General features: G+C 41.4%; 1 protein-coding gene across 1 annotated transcript; it reads left to right on the top strand.

Moving 5' to 3' along the window:
- The first annotated feature begins 694 nt into the window (after positions 1-694).
- On the top strand, positions 695-21,841 carry PKD2 (polycystin 2, transient receptor potential cation channel). Its single transcript, XM_044428492.1, has 15 exons — positions 695-1,217; positions 4,319-4,429; positions 7,260-7,393; positions 8,463-8,713; positions 9,099-9,323; positions 10,842-11,070; positions 11,682-11,852; positions 12,432-12,613; positions 12,956-13,076; positions 13,999-14,097; positions 15,482-15,603; positions 16,041-16,158; positions 17,114-17,277; positions 18,479-18,626; positions 19,004-21,841. The coding sequence occupies exons 1-15, from the start codon at positions 695-697 to the stop codon at positions 19,241-19,243; spliced, it is 2,838 nt and encodes a 945-aa protein (XP_044284427.1). The 3' UTR covers positions 19,244-21,841.
- Positions 21,842-22,309: the final 468 nt, after the last annotated feature.

Raw genomic sequence — 22,309 nt, forward strand, 5'->3', positions numbered from 1 at the left:
AGGATGCATTTGCTGCTGCAAATTTGATGCATTTGATGCATCCTGCTTCTGGGTTTCCTGGGTGGAACTGGTTTATTTATTTAAAACTTTTATACCCCATCCAGCGCTTTGGCTTACAACCAAAAACAATAAAACAGCAAAACAACTGGTTGGCCACCATCTAAACAGGCTATTGAATTGGAGGGTGCAAGAGCTGATCCAGCAGGGCTCTTTCTATGCTCTTAATCATTCTCCCTATACGTCTGAATGGATGTCTTGAGCTCTCATCTGAATCCAGTGGTCAGAACTTCCATAAATACTTTGCGCTCCTTTAAAAAGTTGCATTAAAGTAAAAGCACAGATTTCGAGAGCGGGGTGCAGAAGCAACTGCATGGGCCCGTGGTCTGTTCTAGCACGACTCTCAGGCTCTCGTACCTCGCTGCTGCGTGAGGGAAGCAACCCCACGAGGAGAGCCCGCGTTCGCGCGATGGACCTCGGTCTGGCCCGGCCCGGCCCGGCCCGGCCCGGCCGGCCTTGCGCCGTTGCGAGGAGCCGCGCCGCTCAGGCCGGCGCTCCGACCTGGCTGCTGAGGCGCTGTGGGCGGGGATGGGAAGCAAACAAGGCGACGGCGCTCATTTCCCGCCCCGTTACTCGGCCGGACTGAGGGGAAACTTCTGCGGTGGCGGCGCCAGCGCCAGGCAGCGGGGACGGGGCCATGGCGGGCGCGGCGGGCGGCGGCGGCGGCCGCGCGGGGCTTTGCCCCCCGGGCGGCCTGGAGCAGCTGGAGCTGGGGCGGCTGCGGGACCCGTCGGGCGGCCGCGGCTCTTCCTGCTCGCCGTCGCCGCCGCTTTCCTCTTGCTCGAGACAGGCCTGGAGCCGCGACAACCCCGGCTTTGAGCCCGAGGAGGACGAGGCGGCCCGGGCGGCGGCGGCCGCGGCGGCGGGGCCGGTGCTGCAGATGGACGTGGAGTGGGGCCGCGGCGGGGCAGCCTCGCCCTCGCTGTCGTCCGGGGGCCCCAGCGGCGACAGCGGGAGGCAGCGGCGGCACAGGCGGCGCGGGGAGAAGGAGGAGGAAGGCGGCGGCGGAGGAAGGGACGCGGACCGCGCGTACCCCGCGGCCGGCGCAGGAGGCGACGCGCTGCCCTCGCATTTCCCGCCGCACGAGGCGGACGGCGAGCCCGCGGAGCCGCCGCCCCACCGCGTCGCCTGGGCCAAGGGGCTGGCGCGCCGCCTGCGAGGTGAGTCGCCGCTCGCCCGGGCCCTCCTCGGTCTCCTCCTCCCGCGGCTGGGGAGGCCCCTCGGCGTCTGCAGCGGGCAGTATCCCCAGCAGGGCCAACCAACATGTCCTGAAGGAGCTCGTCCCGCCCCCGCTTCGGCCCGTTAATTAATGGCTCGGCGGCTCGTCTGCCTTCTCCCGAGCTGGTTTTCGCAAAAATTTTCCGTTTCTGTGGCATGCCTTCAAGCCAGCAGGAGCGATCGGGGAGTATACAGAGCAGAGAGAGCTGCATAGCGTGAGAGTAATGACAGTAATGCTGGAAAGCAGCAACAGCACCTGAAATCCACGCCTGGGCAATGCGCTCATTAGGACTGACCAACATGTTTACCGGAAGCTTCATGAGGCTGGATGGTACAGCCAGGGGATGGGACAGAAACAACAAAGTCCCAAAATTAAACCAGGCTTGGGGTCTGAAGAGCAGACCTCATTACCACGACATCTGATCTAATTTTTGGACTTTGTCGAGCGGGGGGGGGGCTGCCCATCCACTGATTTTGGTACCCCCTGCACTGATGAAGGATGCTGGAGAACTCAAAAAATCTGCAACAATACTTTGTGGTATTTCAGTTGCTTGAAGCGAATTTGCCCAGCTGATGATCTGAGTTTTTTCTTCCTTCCTTCCTTCCCTCCCTTTACTTCACTTTTACTTATTTTCACGAGTAAAATGAATAAGTATTCATTTCATCCATTTGAAATGTGACTGATAGATTGATCTATTTCTCTAACATTACAAATTCGCATCAAAACAATAACTTTGAAGCAAGAGACCTTTTTTTTCAGATGATGCATGCAGGTGTGCTAGAAGGTATTTATCTTAGAGGCAACACCTTTTGTGATAGGAAGGGGGGATGTTGCTTTGAGGCATTTTTAAAAATAAATACTAAAATACTTTTAAAACTAAAAAAAGTTAAGTTACTCAGAGGTGAGTTTTTTAGTAAATTAAATGTTTTTGAATTGCCTAATCTGATTAATCAAATATTACAGCCCTGATTCTTACCAGCATATTTTGGGGTTCATAATCTGACTCTCAGCTGAAGAGTTCTCAATCCAAGAACATTATTAAGAACCACTTACGTTTTAAAACATCAGGGAAAACATACAGAAGAAATCGTCAGTGTTAGCCTAGCAGTAGGAAGAACAATACAACCTAAACTAAATTCTATCATATTTGAGGTTTGGCCTCAAAAAACTGTGTGGACACACACACAAATGGGTACTGGAAGGTGTGAAATGACATGATTGAAAAGAGCTCCCAACTAGTGTGAAGTAAGGAGGATGACATATGTTATCCATGTGTGTGTGTGAGCTCTTCTGAAAGAGCCTGTTCAGAAAATCAGGTTAACACATGAAAGCAGAGTGTGAAGAAAATAGGTGCATCCACAGGCCCACATTCACTGGTGTAGTGAGTAGGACTGCAGCCTTGGGGTGGCTCAAGACCTTGTGCTGCCTGAGAACATTGTGACTTGTTTGATCCACGGTAATCATGCAAACTGATTGATTGTGTGAATCCAGCACAGCATCATACCCCTAAATTAGAGGTAAATTAATTTATGGTGGGCTGTTGTGTCATGCAAACCAGGTCACAGAATTTCCCTATAAGCATGTAATCAACCTACCTGTTTAACTGGTTTTCCTTTCTATTCCTTTACTGTTTCCTTTGTGTCAAAGTTTAAATTGTAAGCTCCTTGGGATAGGACCCTTCCTTCTTCTACACTGTTAAGCATCATGTATTGATGGTAATATTTAAGCACATACACTAAATATGAAAAAAGCTAAGAGTGAAATGGGGAAAAACCCTGCCTTCAAAAGTTCATATTGGAATATACTAGCTAGAATCTAGTATGTCACAGTACTATTTATTTTTTCCGCTACTGTGGACTAACATGGCTACACTTCTGGAATTTGTAGCTTGATAGTTATCCTGAACTGCAACAAATGAGCAAATACTGGTTGACCAGGCAACAGAAAGCTTAAAATGCACTCTGAAGGAGTTGGAGTTTGCAAATCTTGGCAGGGAATACTTAAAGCAAAAAAAAAAAGCTTCAAGAATCACATAATTCTTCCACTGACTCCCAGTAATAAAAATCTGAAGAATATTCTGTGATCCCTATTGTATTCACTTTTGACTTGGATCTATACCATATGAAACTTGTAAATGCATTTACAGTTCTATATGTAGATTCAAAGTAAAGCCTTTTTTCCTGGAAGCTTCCAAATAATACTGTTACTTTTAGTTTTGAATTTTAACACAGAGACTTTACATTAAAATAGCACTTGATGTTAGACTACTTTGGAAGAATACTAAGTGCAAGAGTAAGATTTAATGAATGTGGAAACAAATGGTTGCTGAGGAAAGATTATGGACAACTGTTACAAACCTGCTTGTATTCCATTGCTAACTTAAGCCAGCATGCTACTATTCACCAGGATATTGTTTTCTTCTTCACCTATGCACACCTATGGAAGAATACATTACATTGAACTAGTAGCATTTACTTCTGAATAAACAAATATCAGACTGGGATGCATGAGGAAAACTTAGATATTCAAGCTTTTAAAAGCACAAAGGATATTCTAAAACAGTTACAGTGACTCATCCTCCATCAAGAAAGTAATTGTTCAACTCCATTTTATTACTAGGGTATTTCAATTTTGCCTAGTCTAGTTTAGTGTTACTAAAATAAATTCATCCTGAGCATTGCATGGGAAGATAGGAAATGAAGGACAAGATATCTTTCAGTGAAATAATCTGTTTGAGAACTCTTGTTAGGGTTCCCTGGAATGCAGTTTGAAAACCAGTGATACAAAATGTATAATAGCTGGTGGCTGGAAATTCCTCATCATTGAGTGATATTCTTGATTGTTTAGCTGCCAGGTAGTAGATGTTCTTGAGTGTTAAAACAATATCAGGCAGATCTTTATTGGATTATGTAAATAGACATAAATCACAGCTCATACATATCAAATTAAAACCATAGCATTTTGGTCAAACTGTATAGGGAAAGGTAAATAAGGCAGTAGGGCACATTTCTTATGACTTCCTATTAATGCTTCTTTTGCAAGGTCTGTGGGGTACAAGGCTAATGGAAGAAAGCACAACCAGAGAGAAATACCTAAAAAGTGTTCTACGAGAACTAGTCACATACTTGATTTTTCTCCTGATCCTGTCTATCTGTAAGTACTCTTTGTGCTGATACTTTAATGTAATAGCCATGGTTATATTTATCAAGTGATTGAATTCAGTTTGAGTGGATTTTCAAGCCTTCCTTTTCCAAGGCTATGGTTATTCTTTCTAACTTTGGGTTGGCATTCTTACTTTCAAAGTGACTCAGATAGAATAGTTACACTGCAACCCAGTGGTTATTAGCTACAGTGGATTATAGCGCCCAGGGGTTCTCCCATCTGGAGCTTCTTCTTATAAGAACTCTAAGCTGGTCTGCAGTACAGTTCCCTGCAAAGTTTACTGATGCTAGAGATTGTAAAAATCAACAGTGGGTAAACTGGATCTGTGGTTCAGCTCAGTGCTTTGTAGCCCAGTTGGGGTATCTGCATTGCAGGCCAGTGTGCAAACCAATGGGCATGTATGTCCCTGATGATTCTCCTGTGTCCTGTCAGGTCCCATTAACAAACAGCATCCACGTGTTGCAGAACACAGTTTTAGCACTTTCAAGGGGAGCTGGAAATGAATTAAAGTGGTTGTTTTTGGGATGGGCTTGATTGGTGCATCTTTCATAAGTGAACTCTGATGACCTCAGGAACAAATATTTCTGCTAATTTTGCAGCTTCTTCCAGAAGGTGTTAAATTTCCATTGTGCAGGTGATCAGTCCCATTTGTGCAACAGAAAAGGAGTTAGCAGGAAAAAAAATACTACACAACACGCTAACCCACAGCAACCATTCAATCATCATTTGAATAAAAACAAATATAAAATCATATCCATCCCTGATGGGGATGCAGTTGATATATTAGATGCAGTTGATAAAAGGTGGTCCTGGCTACAGATGTCCCTTGGTGATTCAGGGACAACTCTGGATCCAGGAGAATCCCCAAAATCCAAACTGTGTCCTTTAGTGGGGGTGCAACCCTGTCCAGCACTGGGCAGATAGCCTCCCCACTCTGTCTTGTCTGGATTAAATTTCAATTTATTAGCCCTCATCCAGTCTGTTACCCTGATCAGACACGGTCTCACCTGGGTTAGATATAAACGAGAGGTAGAGCTGAGTGTCATCAGCATACTGATGACACTTCAGCACAAACCTATGGATAACCAGTTCCGGTGGTTTCATGTAGATCTTAAACAGCATGTGCCTGTGGCACTCCATGATATAACTGCCATGGGGCCGAGGTGCTATCCCCCATCAACACCATATGGAATCCACCAGCCAGGTAGAAGCGTAATCACTGCAAAGCAGTGCCTCCAACTCCCAGCTCAGCCAAGCTATCTGGAAGGGTACCATGGTTGATGGTATCAAAAGCTGCTGAAAGGTCCAGGAGAACCAACAGGGACACCACCTCCCCATCTTTCTCCTGGCAAAGGTCATCTCACTGTTTGACTAAGGCAATTCCTGCCCCAAAACCAGGTGTGAAACTGGACTGAAATGGATCCAGATGGTCTGTTCTCTCCAAGTGTGCCTGAAACTGCCCAGCTACCACCCGCCTGAGCATCTTGCCAAAGAAGGGAATGTTGGCCACAGGCCTATAGTTGTTAGCATCTTCTGGGTCCAGGTTTGCGTTCTTCAGGAGGCACCTAATCACCACCTCTTTTAGTGGAGCTTGGGCCAGCCCCTCTTTCAAAGAAGCATTCACAGTCACCTGGATCCAGGAACACACTCCCTCCTTGTCTTTGATGATCAGCTATGGGGCCAAGAATGCAGGTGGGCCAGATTGTACAAGAACTTTGTCCACATCATCAGGGCTCATGATTGAAACTTATCCAATAGAAGGGACCACATCAAATGTAGAGTCCAGTTCATGCTGCATCTGAGCACCTTTTATCCTCAAAGTACTACATAAAGTCATCACAGTGGGCCACCAAGGCTTCTCCTGATACTTTTTAGAGTCCATACATAAAAGGCCACAAATCACTCACAACAGCTTGACTGGACAGCACCAAGTGGACATGATTCTGGCAGAGAAGAAAGCTCTTTTTGTCACATTCACTACCATGGAGTAGACTCGATAACAAGCTCTTACCCATTTTTGGTCAGATTCACCCTGGGTTTTCCTCCACCCACACTCTAGCTTCATTGCCCACAATTGCTTCATTGCCCGCAGTTCTGCTATATACCATGAATGTGCACTTGGAAGTAAAAAAAAAAAAGGGACAGCCAGCTGTATAATATTTAATATAGTGTATAGCCCAGCTATTAAATGGATTGCATAAGAAGATGCAGCAGCATTATTTTATTTTTTTCTGTTTGTATTTTCTTAAGGAGAGAAACAAAAGAGAGATGCAAGAGTGTTAGAAAGAACAGGAAAAAGATGGACTTACACAGATAAAAATTCACAAGTAAATTCCATGTTGAGGGCTAAAATGAAAGGTGGGTCTGAAAAAGATGGAAGTTACTGTATTAACACACTTAACCTGATGGCAAATCAATTCTTTTTTCAGTGCTTCCCATAATGGGGCCAATTAAATGATGAAATGTCAGATGGAGAGAGGTTTTTAGCGTACAAAATCATGCCATAAAATAAGGCATAATTTCACACTAAGGTGGAGTGTGAAATTAGGAAGATTCAGGAACAAGTTTTTGGGGGACCAGCCCTCATTTTGGATCAGTTTAGGACCAAACTTAGATTCTCTCTGGAATTCTGGTAGAATCTATACTGTTCCATAAGACATTGCAACCAGCCATGAAAAGAGAAAAGCATAACATTTGCATATCTGCTGTATTATTACACAGTCAGAAAATATTGCTTTTAAATATTACATAATGCTTTATATCATAATGTTTGTGTTCTTTCAATAAGTTTGAAATTCCTCTTCTCAACTCGCATCTACAGTGTCTTACGGAACAATGAATTCTAGCATGTACTACTACACAAAGGTGATGTCACAACTCTTTCTAGACACACCACTATCAAAAATGGAGAAGACCAACTTCAAATCTTTGTCCACAATGGAAGACTTCTGGAAGGTACAGATTATAATTTGGTCTTGTGCAGTAATACAGTCAATAACATCCAGAGCATGTGGTTAGTGCACTAGCAAAAAGAATTAAGGGCAATTTTAGTTTGTCACTATTTTGAAAAAGGGTTATATGTTTAGGAGGACTCGTTCTAACCTTTCAAAGAAGCCAGTTGTGAATTTACTGCTAGACCATGTGCCTACAAGTATCACTATTAATCCCTTGTGGTACATTGATGACCAACCAGTGAACAAAACTAACGCTTCTCCTATGTACAAAAGCATCTATTTTCTGGTTGGCTGGAAACAGTTCTTAGCACTTATGTGCTCCATTAGCCCTGCTTTGACACCTCCCTGATCTGATGGGATTTGAGCCAGCAGAATAGGCCACATTGTTGAAGTCTAAGGAATGTGTACAAAATTAGGGCTTGCACTCCTCAGTTTGTGCAGATTATGTAAGTTTATGCAGATTTTGCACAAATTGCAGAGCAGAGGCCCAAATTTTGCACATATCTGAAATTAACTATCAGAAAATTCAAAGTGGGCAAGGTAAACCATGTGCATATGCAGTGGGAGGAAGATGCTTCCATACCTCTCTTGTTACAGTGATTGCAATGACTTGAATCTGAGGAGCTGACCCCAATAAGTGAAATTAGTGCACCTTTACATAATTTGTGTAAATTTATAGTTTTTGGCTTCCGCATTGTACAGATATTTTGAACAATTTCATAGAAGCCAGAAAAAAATTTAAAAAACAGTTTCAACTGCTTTTGGCCATCAGGTCAAAAATGTGTTGAAAATCCATCAGTCTCAGAATTAGTTTCCTGGTGTCCCCACCCTATGGCATCCTCATCTTCAGCTGATAAATGATCATTGTCTTATGAAAAAGAAATTTACAAGAAAATATAGGTAGCTGCAATCAGTGTTTCAATAGTAAAAAGTGTTTGAGTCATATTAGGAACAAAAGAAACAGTTAAGTGTATGTGTAATATATTATTGAGAAGTAAGTTAATGTCCATTATAAAAATCTGCAGAATTGTAACAGTATTTCATTCCCCCCAAACTGCCTTCTGTCTCAGTTCACTGAGGGCCCTTTGCTAGATGGACTATACTGGGAGATATGGTACAACAATAAAACAGTGGCAGAGAATAGAAGTTTCATCTACCACGAGAACCTGCTTTTGGGAGTACCTCGTATCCGACAACTGAAAGTGAGGAATGGTTCATGTTCAATTCCAGAAGATTTAAAAGATGAAATTAAGGATTGCTATGATGTTTACTCAGTGGGTAATGAAGATACTGCTCCATTTGGGCTCCGCAATGGAACTGCGTATGTATTTTCTCCACATACATATAGTTAATGGAATTTTCCTTTGGTCTGAGATAGATTTAGCCACTGTTTGGACCTGATATGAACCAGATTGAGAACTATAATTTCTGCTCTTGTCTCTTTGTAAAAGCATTCTGTTTTATTTGACATTTCTAAACTACTTCATTATTTCTGTGAACATGAAAGCTACCTTTATAAATTTGTGTTTTTGCTGAATTCATGTGTGTCCATATTTGCCACCACATTTTACTTTTGAGACAGGGAAGTAGGACTGAGAGAACTTTCCTAAACACATTCATTATTGTTCATCTCCAAAGTGATAAAACTGTGCTTGTAAAAATATGAACATAATAGTTCTATTGCATCTCTTCCTGTTACATTTTAGTTGGACTTACACCAGTGAAAAAGATTTGAATGGAAGTAGCCACTGGGGGCTGATTGCAACATACAGTGGAGCTGGTTATTACCAGGATCTTTCCAGAAATAAAGAGGAGACATCAGCATTGATTGCTAGTCTTAAGAAGAACTTGTGGCTTGACAGAGGCACCAGGGCAGTGTTTATTGATTTTTCAGTGTACAATGCAAATATCAATCTCTTCTGTATTATCAGGTGGGTCTGGAATTTTTTAATGTTAACACTGTTGTTACTTCTACACAGTAAATACAGACATTTACAACATTTTCATTTTGATGAGTTTCCTCTAAGAAGGATTAGCATTGGATACAGCCAATTCTACACATTTTTACTCAGAAATAAGTCTCACTGCATTGAGCAAAAGTTGGGTTCAGGCTCCACAATCTGTTTGGGCCTCTTTGTCTCTCCCTTGCCCTGATGAATTTAATAATAACTGTGGTGTTAGGACATGATCTTAATCAGGAAAAGGGCAAGAAGGGGAAAGGTTAATTACTGCCCCCTCATCCAGTGCCTCACCTTACCCTACATACCCCACTGTAAGTGAAGGACCTGGCTGCGGATCTGCGAGAGCACATGTAGTCTGGCCCTTAGCACCAAGAAGTATGCATAGGACTACAACCTAAAGCAGCTGTTACCTTGTTTTCTTTCTGGAGTTTTAATCGTGATGCATTTGATGTTGTTAAGGTATGAAGGATAAATGTCATTTTTGATGAAAAGATACTTTGGTCTGTCATTTGAAGAACTTTTGAGCTCTACAATCTAAAATTTTGCAGCTTTCTTCATAAGCAAATTAAGATGCAGTCCTATGGCTTCCTGATCATCTGGGAGCCCATGGGACTCTGCAAAATGTCAGCTCCAAGATTTTGGAGCTGGGGTTCCAAAAGCCAAGCCCCACCCTCCTCCCCTCACAGACAGTGTAGATAGAGCTGTAATGACTGCTCACTCCACTCACATTTCAACTTTGGAGAGGGCAGAAGGGGGCATGCCAGGAGGAGAGAAGGCTTGGTCTGAGCACTTATCCCAATTCCTATTGGTGCCTTGGTGTCCTTCCCTCCCCTTCCCTGGTATTTGTATGTAGATGCCCAAAAACAGTTATCTAGATAAAATACAGGATGCTAGCTAAAGCGACAACAGAAATCTCTGCTTTTGCATCTCACTCCTGCCCTTGGATACTGATCAGCTTCTGAATTCAGAGGCTTATGTTCAACCATAAAGATCTTCCTTTGAGCAGTCCTTGCTTAATAAAACGAGGGCTGGGTAGGGCTGGGTTTATAGTTCTACTCTAGCGTGATGCATGCTAGATCTTAGGCAGGACTGTCTCTCTCAGGCTATAAGCTCTGGATGGGGAGAGAGGAGGGCATACATCAATTTCAAATGATGCAATAGCGTTCTGGGAAAATGGGAGCATCATGCTTACCTGTAAATTATGTAGAACAGTCTTACACGGATTTTTTCAAATAATTAAAACTTATGAAAATATTACCATAGATGGTCTCAAGGATAACCTTTAAAAGGGATGCGAGACACATTTTCAAAACCTTTTGCTTTGTGTAGTATTTCCCTACTATAAAACTGATACTCCATCCTTCAGTAATACAAAACAGAAAAATTTGAAATGACTTACATTGATTGAAAGCAACAGCTAAGCAGCAAGACATTAATAGTGCTAATGATTACCAATTCATTCCCCTGCCCCCCCTCCCCAAATTGCAGGTTACTGGCAGAGTTCCCACCAACAGGAGGGCTCCTCACATCTTGGCAATTCCAGCCATTGAAGCTGATCCACTACATTTCTCCTTTTGACTTCTTCCTGGCCGCATGTGAAATTGTTTTTTGCCTCTTTATTATTTACTACATGGTGGAAGAAATCCTAGAAATTCACTTTCACAGGCTGTTCTATTTCAGAAATCTTTGGAATTGTCTAGATGTTCTCATTATTGTGGTAAGTGAAATTTCATGAATATGACCTTTTTGGTACTGTCACTGTTACTCTTCAAAAGGTATTTAGGGACCCATGAAGGCAGGGCTGTAATACTGTTTCTGATGGGCTCAGTCTGTGAGAAATTACTCTAGTGATTTCCCAATGCACAGAAAGGTAACTTGCTTACCTATCTTTTAGAACCATTGTTGCTTCCTGTTGTTTTTGGAAAAAGCACCCTAAAGCTGCAACTTCCTGCCATCTCAAGCAGTTGCAGGGCACTTAATGATGCAAGTGGAGGAGGAGAACACAGTGGCAGCAATGGAACAGCTAGCCGAATGTCGGTAGCATAGTGCTGTTGAATTCCCTGCTGAGCTGCAATTACATTCACATTAATGTTAATTAATGCTATTGAATCCTTTTACAAGATCTCTCTCTGCCTGTTGTCCAAAGAATAACTTATTCTACTGATAGTACCCTAAGTGCTTTCTTCTGGATAGGCTTGACACTAGAAGGAGCATTAAATCTCAGTAGCCAAAACTTAAAGAACTGCAGCAGACTTACATGGTGAGTTGAAAAACATTCTCTGTTATGTTCTGTTATATATTATTCATGCATTGTTTTTCTACACTCAGCTATCACTGGCAGCTATAGGAATTAATATATATCGAACATCTACTGTGGATAGGTTATTGAAGGAACTGCTTGAAAATCAAAATAGCTTCCCCAATTTTGATCCTCTAGCATACTGGCAAATACAGTTCAACAACATTGCAGCAGTCACCATGTTTTTCGTCTGGATGAAGGTAACTCATTGTTATATTTCAAGAAAATGAATGCAGTTCTTTTTTAAGTCATTGATATTTGTGCCTGAAAAAACTATACTCCAAATCTGTCCACATTTTATTCATTTCAATGTGCACCATTCCTTGCTTTAACAACCAGAGCAAGAATTAGAACATTCTACACCAAGGCAAAATCAACCAAACCCAATTAAGTTCAAAATTGTATGCATGCTGCCAAGTTACTTGCTTCTTTTTTTAACCACATAGCTTGCTTATACTGTACCCACAGCTGATTTCTACACTTCTTCTATTTTAAGAAGTATTACTGATTGTGGAGAACAATTCCTAAAAAGGAATAGAAAATTCAGTTCCTGAAAACCAATATGGTTCTTGTCATGAGATAATAAAACCTATAAACAAAGGCTTTAATCTTAAATCCAATTTATAATACAGTGAATAAAGATGGTGTATAAAGTGACTTTTAAAAGTCCGCAGTTAAGCTAGAGCCCTGTTTGCACATAGAATAAATCATGGTATGATATGTTCCCTTCTACTCCCACTACCAGGGAGTTTCTTAAATATTTTTCTCTTCTTCAACAGCTCTTTAAATTTGTCAGCTTCAATCGAACAATGAGCCAGTTATCTTCCACAATGTCACGATGTGCCAAAGATGTTCTTGGCTTTGCCATTATGTTTTTCATCATTTTCTTAGCCTATGCTCAGTTAGCCTATCTTGTGTTTGGCACACAAGTTGATGACTTCAGTACCTTCCAGGCCAGTGTGTAAGTACAATAATAAAATGTTTTCAAAGCCATCTGTGAATTAGCACTCCTGCAAGCTTCAAATACAGGTGCTTGCATTGAATTCATAGTTAAAAATCTATAGGGTTCAGTGAATTATGGATGTTTCATAATTCTAGCATTAAATAGTTTCTTCTGGCTTAACTGTAAAAGTTGCTATGATCCAAAATCAGTTATTTGTTACATTACAAATGATTATATGGAGTCTGGTTGATGGATCTCTGTAATCAAGTTGAAGAGCTGGTGTCGTATCGAGGTAAAATGTACATTGTTAAGCGTCAAACAGTGACTCAGTTATTGGCTGCAATTCTGTTCTCTTTAAAGCTTTACTCAGTTCCGCATCCTGTTGGGAGATTTTGACTTTACAGAAATTGAAGAAGCTAACAGAGTTTTGGGACCAGTTTATTTCACTACATTTGTGTTCTTTATGTTCTTCATTCTTTTGGTATGTAAATACTTTATTTATAGACATTTTGGTGTCTCGTCAGCATCACTACTTGAATTTTGTTTATTGTTCCTTGTGCCAAGGCCTTAGTACCTCCAATACAGTTGTCTGTATCTGTGTACTTGAAGGGTCAATGTAGGAATACCTGGTTTCTTATTAGGAAGTGGAACCTCATGCCAGATTTCCAAGTTCTGCTTGGTAACTGACAAGATAATCTCACTGCAGCATTATTTTTGTTGGAAAGGGAACCAGTGTCACAGGGAAATCTAAGCATCTAAGGAATCTTGTGGGTCCCACCCCTTAGCCTGGATTCTACCAGCTGCTTGGGGGACCATACATCAAAGAGAACAAGAGGATTCTTCTGACTTAGCAAGGTGCCCCTCTCCAAGTTGGGAGGGAGTGCAACATGCTGCAGTCCCTCACTCACCCCTGCACCATCCACAGCAGGTGGCCATTCTGCTCAGTTCCAGCCCAGTCTGTTTCTGCATGGTGAGAGATGCATGGAGAAAGGCAAATGGGTGTGGGTACAGTGGTAACACTCATGCATATGGCTTGCTGGTGGGATACTTTCTTCCCTCACCTATAGTTCTCTGCTGTGAAACAAACCCCAAATTGAAATCAGAAGCTGTTGTTCTTTGATAAGGTCAAGTGCAAACAAGTTTGATATGAGAATGCAACTGCCATGACCACAAAAGCAGTTGAACCTTCCATCTATTGCTCTTGCCAGGAGGGGTGTTTGGCTAACTGCATTTTGACCCAAGAAGCTGGTTATGGTCCTGTTATACCATCCTAACAAGGTATCTGGGGTCTTTTACCTCTGACTTGGACCACCTTTTAAGAGGTGGTAAGGTTTTTGTATTTAAAAATGCTGTCAAAGGTTAGAGTTTTTTAAAGTTACTTTTAACATTTTTGTCTTGAACAGAACATGTTTTTGGCCATCATCAATGATACATACTCAGAAGTTAAATCAGATATGGCACAGCAGAAGTCTGAAATGGAACTGTCAGATCTCATAAAAAAGGTAAAGACACTGCTGTTTGCGCTGCCTTGGTCATTCTTCTTTGCTGCTTATATACACAGTGTTTAGACGGAATTGACACCATTTTTACAGAGCATCATGCAATATTTTTATGGAATCTGCATCTTTTCATTTTTTTCCTCTATTATTCTTTCAACTTTTCACAAAGCAGAGAAAGTCTATCTTTTTGGCAAAGATGGAAGAGAAGCACAATATCTATAGATGTAGATGTATTATTTTTAAAGACAGGACATTGATGGGATGTTGACACTCTGAGCTGGAATACTATGTCTTTTCTCTTCTCCTGGGTGCACCTTAATCTTCATCATTACATTTCCTTCCCTCTGTGCCATTTTAACAACTTTTTAAAGAATACAATATTTGCACGAAAGCACCTAATTCTCCCTCACCTCCTCTGTGCCTCTGATCTCCTTCTAATGTTCTGTAAGCAGTTTCACCTCAACAAGGGAACCAAGGAAGGGTACTGTTGTTTCTCATCCTCTCAACATAAAGGAAAGAAAGAGACTACTCTTTTTGCATCAATATTTTGTGTTGGAAATACTGTGACCCTCACCTAATCTTCACTCCAGCAACAGAGGAACATATGTGCACATGTCCTCTGGCTTAAATAAGCAAGCAGTGCTGCAGAAATTAAATATAACTGATGAAAAACAAAGATGGGGAAAGAATCAGTTATGTCATGCCTGCTAGCATGCAAGTACAAGAATGTAGAATGTACAGAGAAGAAACATGCAAAGCAGGATATACAGAGAAGAGTGCAGTATCTTCAGCCAGAAAAACAGTGCAAAACATAACAGTGCCTTATGTTTAGTTAAGAGTAAGTCAAGGTCTGAGCTAAGTGTAGCTAGCTTTGTTGATGCAGGTATTAATAACCTCTGACATGCAAACTTATTTATCACCTTTCCTAATGAATTTAGCGTATTTATTCCATAGCTCACAAGCATTGTGTTGGTATAATTGTCTCTTTTTACATTTCTAAAATAGACATGCCACAGGTCAATGCCAAGTATTTTGCTACGTGGATGTTTGTTTAGATATTTATTTATTTATTTATTTCCTGTATTTGCATATTGCTCCATATTTAGGCAGATCATAGAGCAATGATTTTCCTCATTTGACCAGCGAATAAGGAAGGAAGGAACTGAATATATTCATAGCCAAAAGAATTTAAAGGACAGCAGAATGCACATTTCAGAATGTATTTTTGATCTGCCCTATTACAGATGCTTATTTCTGCAGATTACAAAAGCTGAAAGAATAAAATATATTACTACACAATTAAAGTGCAAACAAATATTATCAGCCTTTGTTTTTAAGTCTCATACTTTTGACTACATTTACTGAATGTTTGTTTTTCTTCTTTCAGGGGTACACTAAAGCCATGGTGAAATTAAAATTGAAAAAAACGCCAGTTGATGATATTTCAGAAAGTCTGCGACAAAGTGGAGGAAAATTAAACTTTGATGAACTACGGCAAGACCTAAAGGGGTACATTTGAACAGATCTTTCTCCATTACTGTGTACTTAAATGTATTCCACAATGTATTAAGAACAATGGCAGCAGGGAGTGAACAGTGAAATGCTGGCACAGCGTGTATTAGCACACAGCCAGCATTCCAAAGTCAATTTTGCATGTATTGATTACTCCTTTATGCATTTCATTCATTTCGAGGGTATTTTTTCTGTTCTTTTATAATGCATACTTTTCTACTTAATAGAAATCAGGTCAAGTTATTGACAGTAAATTCTATCACAATTCAGGGTACAGAATAGGTTTCAGTTTAAAGAGATTTGCTTTAACTGATCTGGAATGAATGTGTATTCTTAGGTTAACAACAAGAACTTGTCCACTTCTGCATTACCTCCTTCTGTTGAACTCTTTATTTAACTAAAATCAGAGATGTTATGCCTACTTTTACTTCCAGTAAAGGGCACACTGATGCTGAGATTGAAGCCATTTTTACAAAGTATGACCAAGATGGGGATCAGGAATTGACTGAGCTGGAACATCAGCAGATGAGAGATGATTTGGAAAAAGAGAGGGTGAGAACAGGTCGACTTCTTGAAATACTGTTTTTTTATCTGTACCCATGGTTTTACCAGCAAAAAATCTTTACAGTTGAAGAGGTATCCCAGAATCCCTTGAGTTTATTAGATCTAAAATTAACTACTTTTGCTTTCAAAGGAAACAACTTTGCCTAAATTTTCTCTTTTCAGTTTGTGCACTTAAGGGGGGATATCTTGTAGCCATTGGATGCTGCCTAGAACAGTCAAAGTTCCAGATAAGTGCTCCCAGGTTGGAACTGAGACTCTGACTTCAGAGTGCCCTTTCCCCGTCTTCACAGGCTGGGGGGTTGCAATGAATGCAGCTGCAAGGTCCGAAGAGCACCTTCAAAGCTACTGCTGGAGAGCAGGGAAGGAAGCAGCAAAGCACTGATCTCTCCTGAGGCATCCTGGCAATGCCTGTTGCTCCTTCCTCACAACACTTAGGATACAATTTGGCATGCTGGCTGGGAAATGCTGAGAATGGTCAGACTTTTCTCTTTAAACTTGCAGAGTACTGCAACTTTAGTTAGCCAACAGTGTTTGTCTATGTGCTTTGGAGGGCAAGGGAAGTAAAGAGGCGATCCTTGCCCACATGCTCCTGCCACTGACAATACTGTGCCTGTAATCCTGGAGTTCATAGGGTTATGGGCAGCCACATAAGATTGCACTGTTACTCTGCTTGTGAAAGTGGTTGAAAAGTGGAACAGCATATTGAGTTTGGACAAGGATGGCCTTGCTCAGCATGAATCTCAGTGGAATGGATGAAGGCGGCAAAAATAATGGTAGGAGATGGCTATGGCAGTTGGCTCAACCAGGCACTCATGCAGAATTGTGGATTTCGGCAAACATGGGTCTCTGATAGCAGGAAAATTGCATTTGAAAGAGCAGACCTGTGTGTTTTTGTCCTTGTGCCTATATGAAGAGCCTAACAGCCTTGACTGTTTTCATCAAGGAGGACTTGGAGCTAGATAGAAGCTCTCTGAACCGTCCACTGAGTGGCCGTAGCTTCCCACGAAGCCTCGACGACTCCGAAGAGGATGACGACGATGACAGTGGACACAGCTCCAGGCGGAGAGGGAGCAGCTCGAGCGGGGTTTCATATGAAGAGTTTCAAGTGTAAGTGGTGTTCACGTCACACTTTTAAAAATACTTCTGCTGTGCAACACAGTTGCTCTAAAGTGGGGAGGGGTGAACTGAGTCTTGTGTGGCCTGCTTTAAAAAAGAGAAAGAAATCCTATGTCTCATGCTGTGGATTAAGTCTACAAAGCAGGGGTGTGAATACATAGATACGGCGTATCCGTAACAGCACTTTGGATTAACAGTATGAGAAGTGCCTTGCCGCATCAAACCAGTTCAGCGATCCAGCAGTTTTTGCAGGAACCTTAGCAGCAAGTGGGTGCCAGGTAGCTCACCAGAAATAGTCAACAATCCATTAGTCGTTTAGAATATACCTTCTGCCCATTTGCGATATTTATGCATTTTTGCTGATTTTGTATGTGGTTCCAAGAATGCTGTTGTCGTCATCTCTTCCTTCTCCTCCTCCATCGTCATCGTCGTCATCTATAGATTAGATTTATATGTCATTTTTTTCCTCTTGTGAAAGGCAGTTTTCATAGCTCCATTTTATCCTCACAACAGCAGCCCTGTGAGGTAGGTTAGGTAGAGTCTGTGACTGGCCCAACATCACCCAGCAAGCTTCATGGCTGAGTGTGACTAGAACCCAGTTCTTCCAGGTCCCCAGTCCAACACTTGAAGCACCACTTTTCTTAAAACCATCAACAGTGCAGTTGAAGCTCTATTCTGCCAGAAAAAGAACAAAGCATTATATATCCTAGTCACAGTCTAATCTCCCTGCCTTCCTGTTATAGTTTGTATGCAGCACAGCAGCAAGGAACAAATAGATAAAACAACCATGTTTGTCCCTAATGAAGATGTATTTATTTGGTGTGTAAAAACAACATGTGCAAGTGAGTCAGTTCCACTAGCTTTGATGGACTTCAGCCAATAGTTTTAATGAGCTTTAGTCATATCCTATGTGTTTTCTTTGGCTGTGGCTTACCAGAATTTTTCCCAATTCCTACAATACTGGATAGCTTTCAAACTGAAGATGCAGAGTTTCTGCAAGACCATTTGGTGGTGGGAAGGTAAGGTTGTTTTTTCTTTTTGTTTCTTTGTTTTGGGAGGTCCTAAAAGTAGATTATTATATAATCCTAAAAGTAGAAAGGCTTATGCAATTGTTAAACTTTTACCCAAAATAACATGTTGTTTCACTGGCAGTATTAACAGTAACTATATCTAAAAAGTGTTTTATCTCTAGGTTGGTTCGGCGAGTGGACCGCATGGAGCATTCCATAGGCAGCATTGTTTCAAAGATTGATGCTGTCATTGTGAAGCTGGAGGCAATGGAGAGAGCAAAGCTGAAGAGGAAAGAGGTGCTGGGGAGACTACTGGATGGAATCACGGAGGTAAACTCGCTTATTCTGGGAAAAGGCAAACTGACTGGTGCAGCTCATCTCTCAAGGCTGCTGATTCTGATGCTGTACCTGCTTTGATTAAAACAAGGAAACTTTTCTAATACATAGTCACATTAGGTATTTTGTATCATCATCATTATATCACCCCACAGCTGAAGCTCTCTGGGCAGTTTACAACAGTCTGTATAAGCAGACATTAAAAATATAAAATCAGAAAAGCCATGAAAAAGTTTTAAACCATTTTTAAAAGTTTAAGAAGTTTAAATTTTTCCAAATTTAAGAATTTATGCATGTACATAACTGCTGTGTAGTTTTAAAGAGGTTTTGGCAATCAAAATATGATCGGACACTATGATATTTGTGCCTAGGATGAAAGGTTGGGCCGCGACAATGAACTCCACAGGGAGCAAATGGAGAGGCTTGTACGGGAAGAACTGGAGCGCTGGGAGTCGGATGATACAGCATCCCAAGTGAGCCACCGACTGGGCACCCCGGTGGGGCTCAACGGCCAGTCCCGGGCTAGGAGTTCCCGCCCTTCTTCCTCGCAGTCCACAGAAGGCATTGATGGGGCAGCGGGTGGAAATGGTGGGAGCAACGTTCATGCCTAGCACTTTTCATTCTTGAAAAAGAATTAAATACTCACAAGAATACCCAAATGACAGAATGCTCCATGACACAAGAAGGTAGATTCAGTAAGCCAACAAAATTAGGAAATAAACTACTATGCCTGCTTCTGCCTCTTAAGGACCAGCTATTTATTTAAAATTAAGTCCTGAATTCTGTTCCATCCTCTCAGACCAAAATGACACACATTTTCTTTCACTTAAAGAAAGCAGTGTCTTAGTTAGTAATGTTAATTATCAGCTCATTAAAGCTGCAGTCCTGTGCATGCATACCAGAGAGTAAGACCCACCAAACTCAGTGGGACTCATTTTCAAGTAAACACAAATAGGATTTCAATGTAAGTGGCTGCTTCACATGGGTTCATATGTATAAGGACATAATCCTGTGCTCCCTAGACATCTTCTGAAGAGCTATAGGTCACTGGGGGTTGCCACCTCTGATGCCCCAGACAGAGATCCCTCAACTGCCCCCTCAGCCACTGCAGAAAGGTCCACAGTGGGTCCTCTTCCCAGGTCAATATCATGACCTCAAACAAGGATAAGAGGGAAAGTGAGATGCTGGAGATGCCTTGCACTCAGTGCTTTCTTCTTTTAAAAATATATTTCGTCCTCTAGAGAAAAGACTAAATTATAGAGATCTAATATTCTATAGAAGTATAAAATACTTCCAGTTTGATTTCAAATCAGTTATGTTCTTAAAGTGGAATTTGAAATTTAACTGTACCTTTAACTTCTGGTTTTCTGGAAGTTTGCAATGTTTGTTTGCCTAATCTATAGCTCATGAGTTTACATTGAAATATGTGATGGTGGAAATCTACTATTTGCCAGTTTGAGTACTCCTTTTTTGTCTTGACACTCCTTCCATGGGATCAAATCTGTTCAGCTTTCCCTGTGGGTTCTTCTGTGTGTAAGTTTTGTTTAGCAGTCTGGTCTCATAGAACCTGAGCTGTTTGCCTTACCCTACTATAAATAATTACAGCTAACTATAAATAATTACAGCTAATTGCTCTGCCACTAGGTTTTTCAGTTTGCTTGTCTTAGAGGGGAGCACTGTACTCTGGTAGGGCACAGCCCCATGCATTTTTAGACAGGAAAAAGTCCTACAACTCCCAGCGTGCCCCAGCCAGGGCATGCTGGCATGTAGGACCTTTTCTGTACAAACAGGCACAAGACTGTGCCTTTAGGATAATTAAAGAGTTACGCCTCCTTCCTAAGCGAGATAATCACCCACTGAATTTTTAAACTTTCCCTGAATAGAAATACAAAGATTATGGCTTGCTTGTAAGTAAATGTAAGGGAAGTGTCCAGACCAAAAGTTCAAGATCCATCTCCAATTTCAAGGAAGGAGGGTATGGCATTACTCAATAACATCATAACTTACTGCCAAAAAAGTGACCAGTTTATCATCATTTCTCCACTCCGTGTCTGCTTTCTCTCAAAAGGGAGTCTTTAGCCCTCTCTGAAATTATTCTAGCAGGTCACTGGAATTTCCTGTTATTCAGACAAGCAGTAGCTCTGAAAGGGTCAGGCGAGGCCAGCTGCTCCCTGGCTCTTTCAGTGGGGTTCGATTTGCAACGCATGCTTCTACAGGTGAGTGGTTTTATAGCACCCAATTGCGGTTGTCCTCCCACTTACAGAATCAGCATCCTCTGTAGTCCAAATGACATTCTGTAACTAGATGGGCCACAAATGTTGTGGGGAGGCAGTTTGCCTCTGGACCAAAGCATGGCGGAACATGAGAAGGTGAACTACACCCTCCTCCCTCAGGGCAGCCCTGACACCAAGTTCTCCCCCCATATATCGTTAGGCACCGATGGCAATCACTGTATGGCTAACATTAGACATGGAACAAAAACTGGGTAGGCTGCGTTTCGGGAATATAGTAGCAGTGCAGATCAAATCATTGGAGATTTTGAAGCACTACATGCAGTGTTTTTCCATACAGCTAACAGTGAGTTCTATGGACATACTCAATTAGCTGTAACGCAGGGAATCGTGTGTATGTATAAATAAATGTGTGGTATAAGGCACTTCAACCCATACATGGTTGACATATACCAGCATTAGTGCCAAGGTTAACTACACAAAGCATTTTGTGCCTTTCCCATGTTTTACTGGTCCCAAGCAATAGCGTGGGAAATTACCTTTGAACCATACCTTGATGTTCTTATTTTTAAAACCTTGGTCTTTTCACAGCCACTTCCAATACTTCAGTTGTTAATATGAAAAACAAATGTTCACATTCATAATCTTGATAGTTTATATTTCTGTAACATGTTGTTACTTAATAACAAACTTCATTTTGGAGTGCTATAAGATTTCATGGGTTATCCATGTGTATTGACAATGTACATACAGTTAAAGTATGACAGCTAAAGGTTTTTTTAGCTTTTTATTTCCCACCATGTAAGTGTATGCTTGTGAATTACTACCCTGTTGCCATGATAATGTCCTCAAAGCAAAAATTATAAATGTTCTTGTTTTAGAAAACAATTATACAGGTTTCCCATTGTGATCAAAGATGTATTGGATTAAGAGTGACCATCTCCCTACCAAATAAAATACGTTATCTGGTTTATACTACGTTGTGTGTAGGGCTTTTTGGAGGCAGGGGGACGACAAGCTTCATTTAAATCTAAGTCCATGAGTCACTTGCAAGAGATGGAATAGAGAAGTTCTTGATCTTGTTCTTCAACTGCATTTCAGTCCAATGCTCTTAAGCTAAAGCAAAAGGCCTTAATTTAATTAAAATGTGCTATTGCTGTTTGGAGCCTTAGCATTTCTGCTAATGCAACCTATTTTTGCACCTTTACTTGGGAGTTACACAGTGGGAGTAAACCAGATAAGTATTTTCCTCCTATGAAGGTAGAGAGACATTAAATATTACTTGGACTTCTTGTTTTAGCCCCTTAATGAGTGAAAAGATTCTAAGGACTCAATGCTTTACATGCCAAGAGGTATAAGGGTTGCAGAGACCACTGACTTTTTGCTCTCTTTCTATTTTCGCTACCTATTTTATCCAGTCAGTGGTTTTTCAACCTTTTTGGCGCT

The sequence above is a fragment of the Varanus komodoensis genome, unplaced genomic scaffold, assembly GCF_004798865.1.
Source record: "Varanus komodoensis strain SLA01 unplaced genomic scaffold, ASM479886v1 scaffold2, whole genome shotgun sequence".
Taxonomy (NCBI): Eukaryota; Metazoa; Chordata; class Lepidosauria; order Squamata; family Varanidae; genus Varanus; species Varanus komodoensis.

What these genes read in the sequence shown, in the direction of transcription:
- PKD2 (XM_044428492.1), top strand. Translation starts at nt 695, where the DNA reads ATGGCGGGCGCGGCGGGCGGCGGCGGCGGCCGCGCGGGGCTTTGCCCC. An exon ending in AATCTCTTCTGTATTATCAG is followed by an intron (nt 9,324 to 10,841) that starts GTGGGTCTGGAA and finishes CCCAAATTGCAG; the next exon opens with GTTACTGGCAGAGTTCCCAC. An exon ending in TGTTTTTCGTCTGGATGAAG is followed by an intron (nt 11,853 to 12,431) that starts GTAACTCATTGT and finishes CTTCTTCAACAG; the next exon opens with CTCTTTAAATTTGTCAGCTT.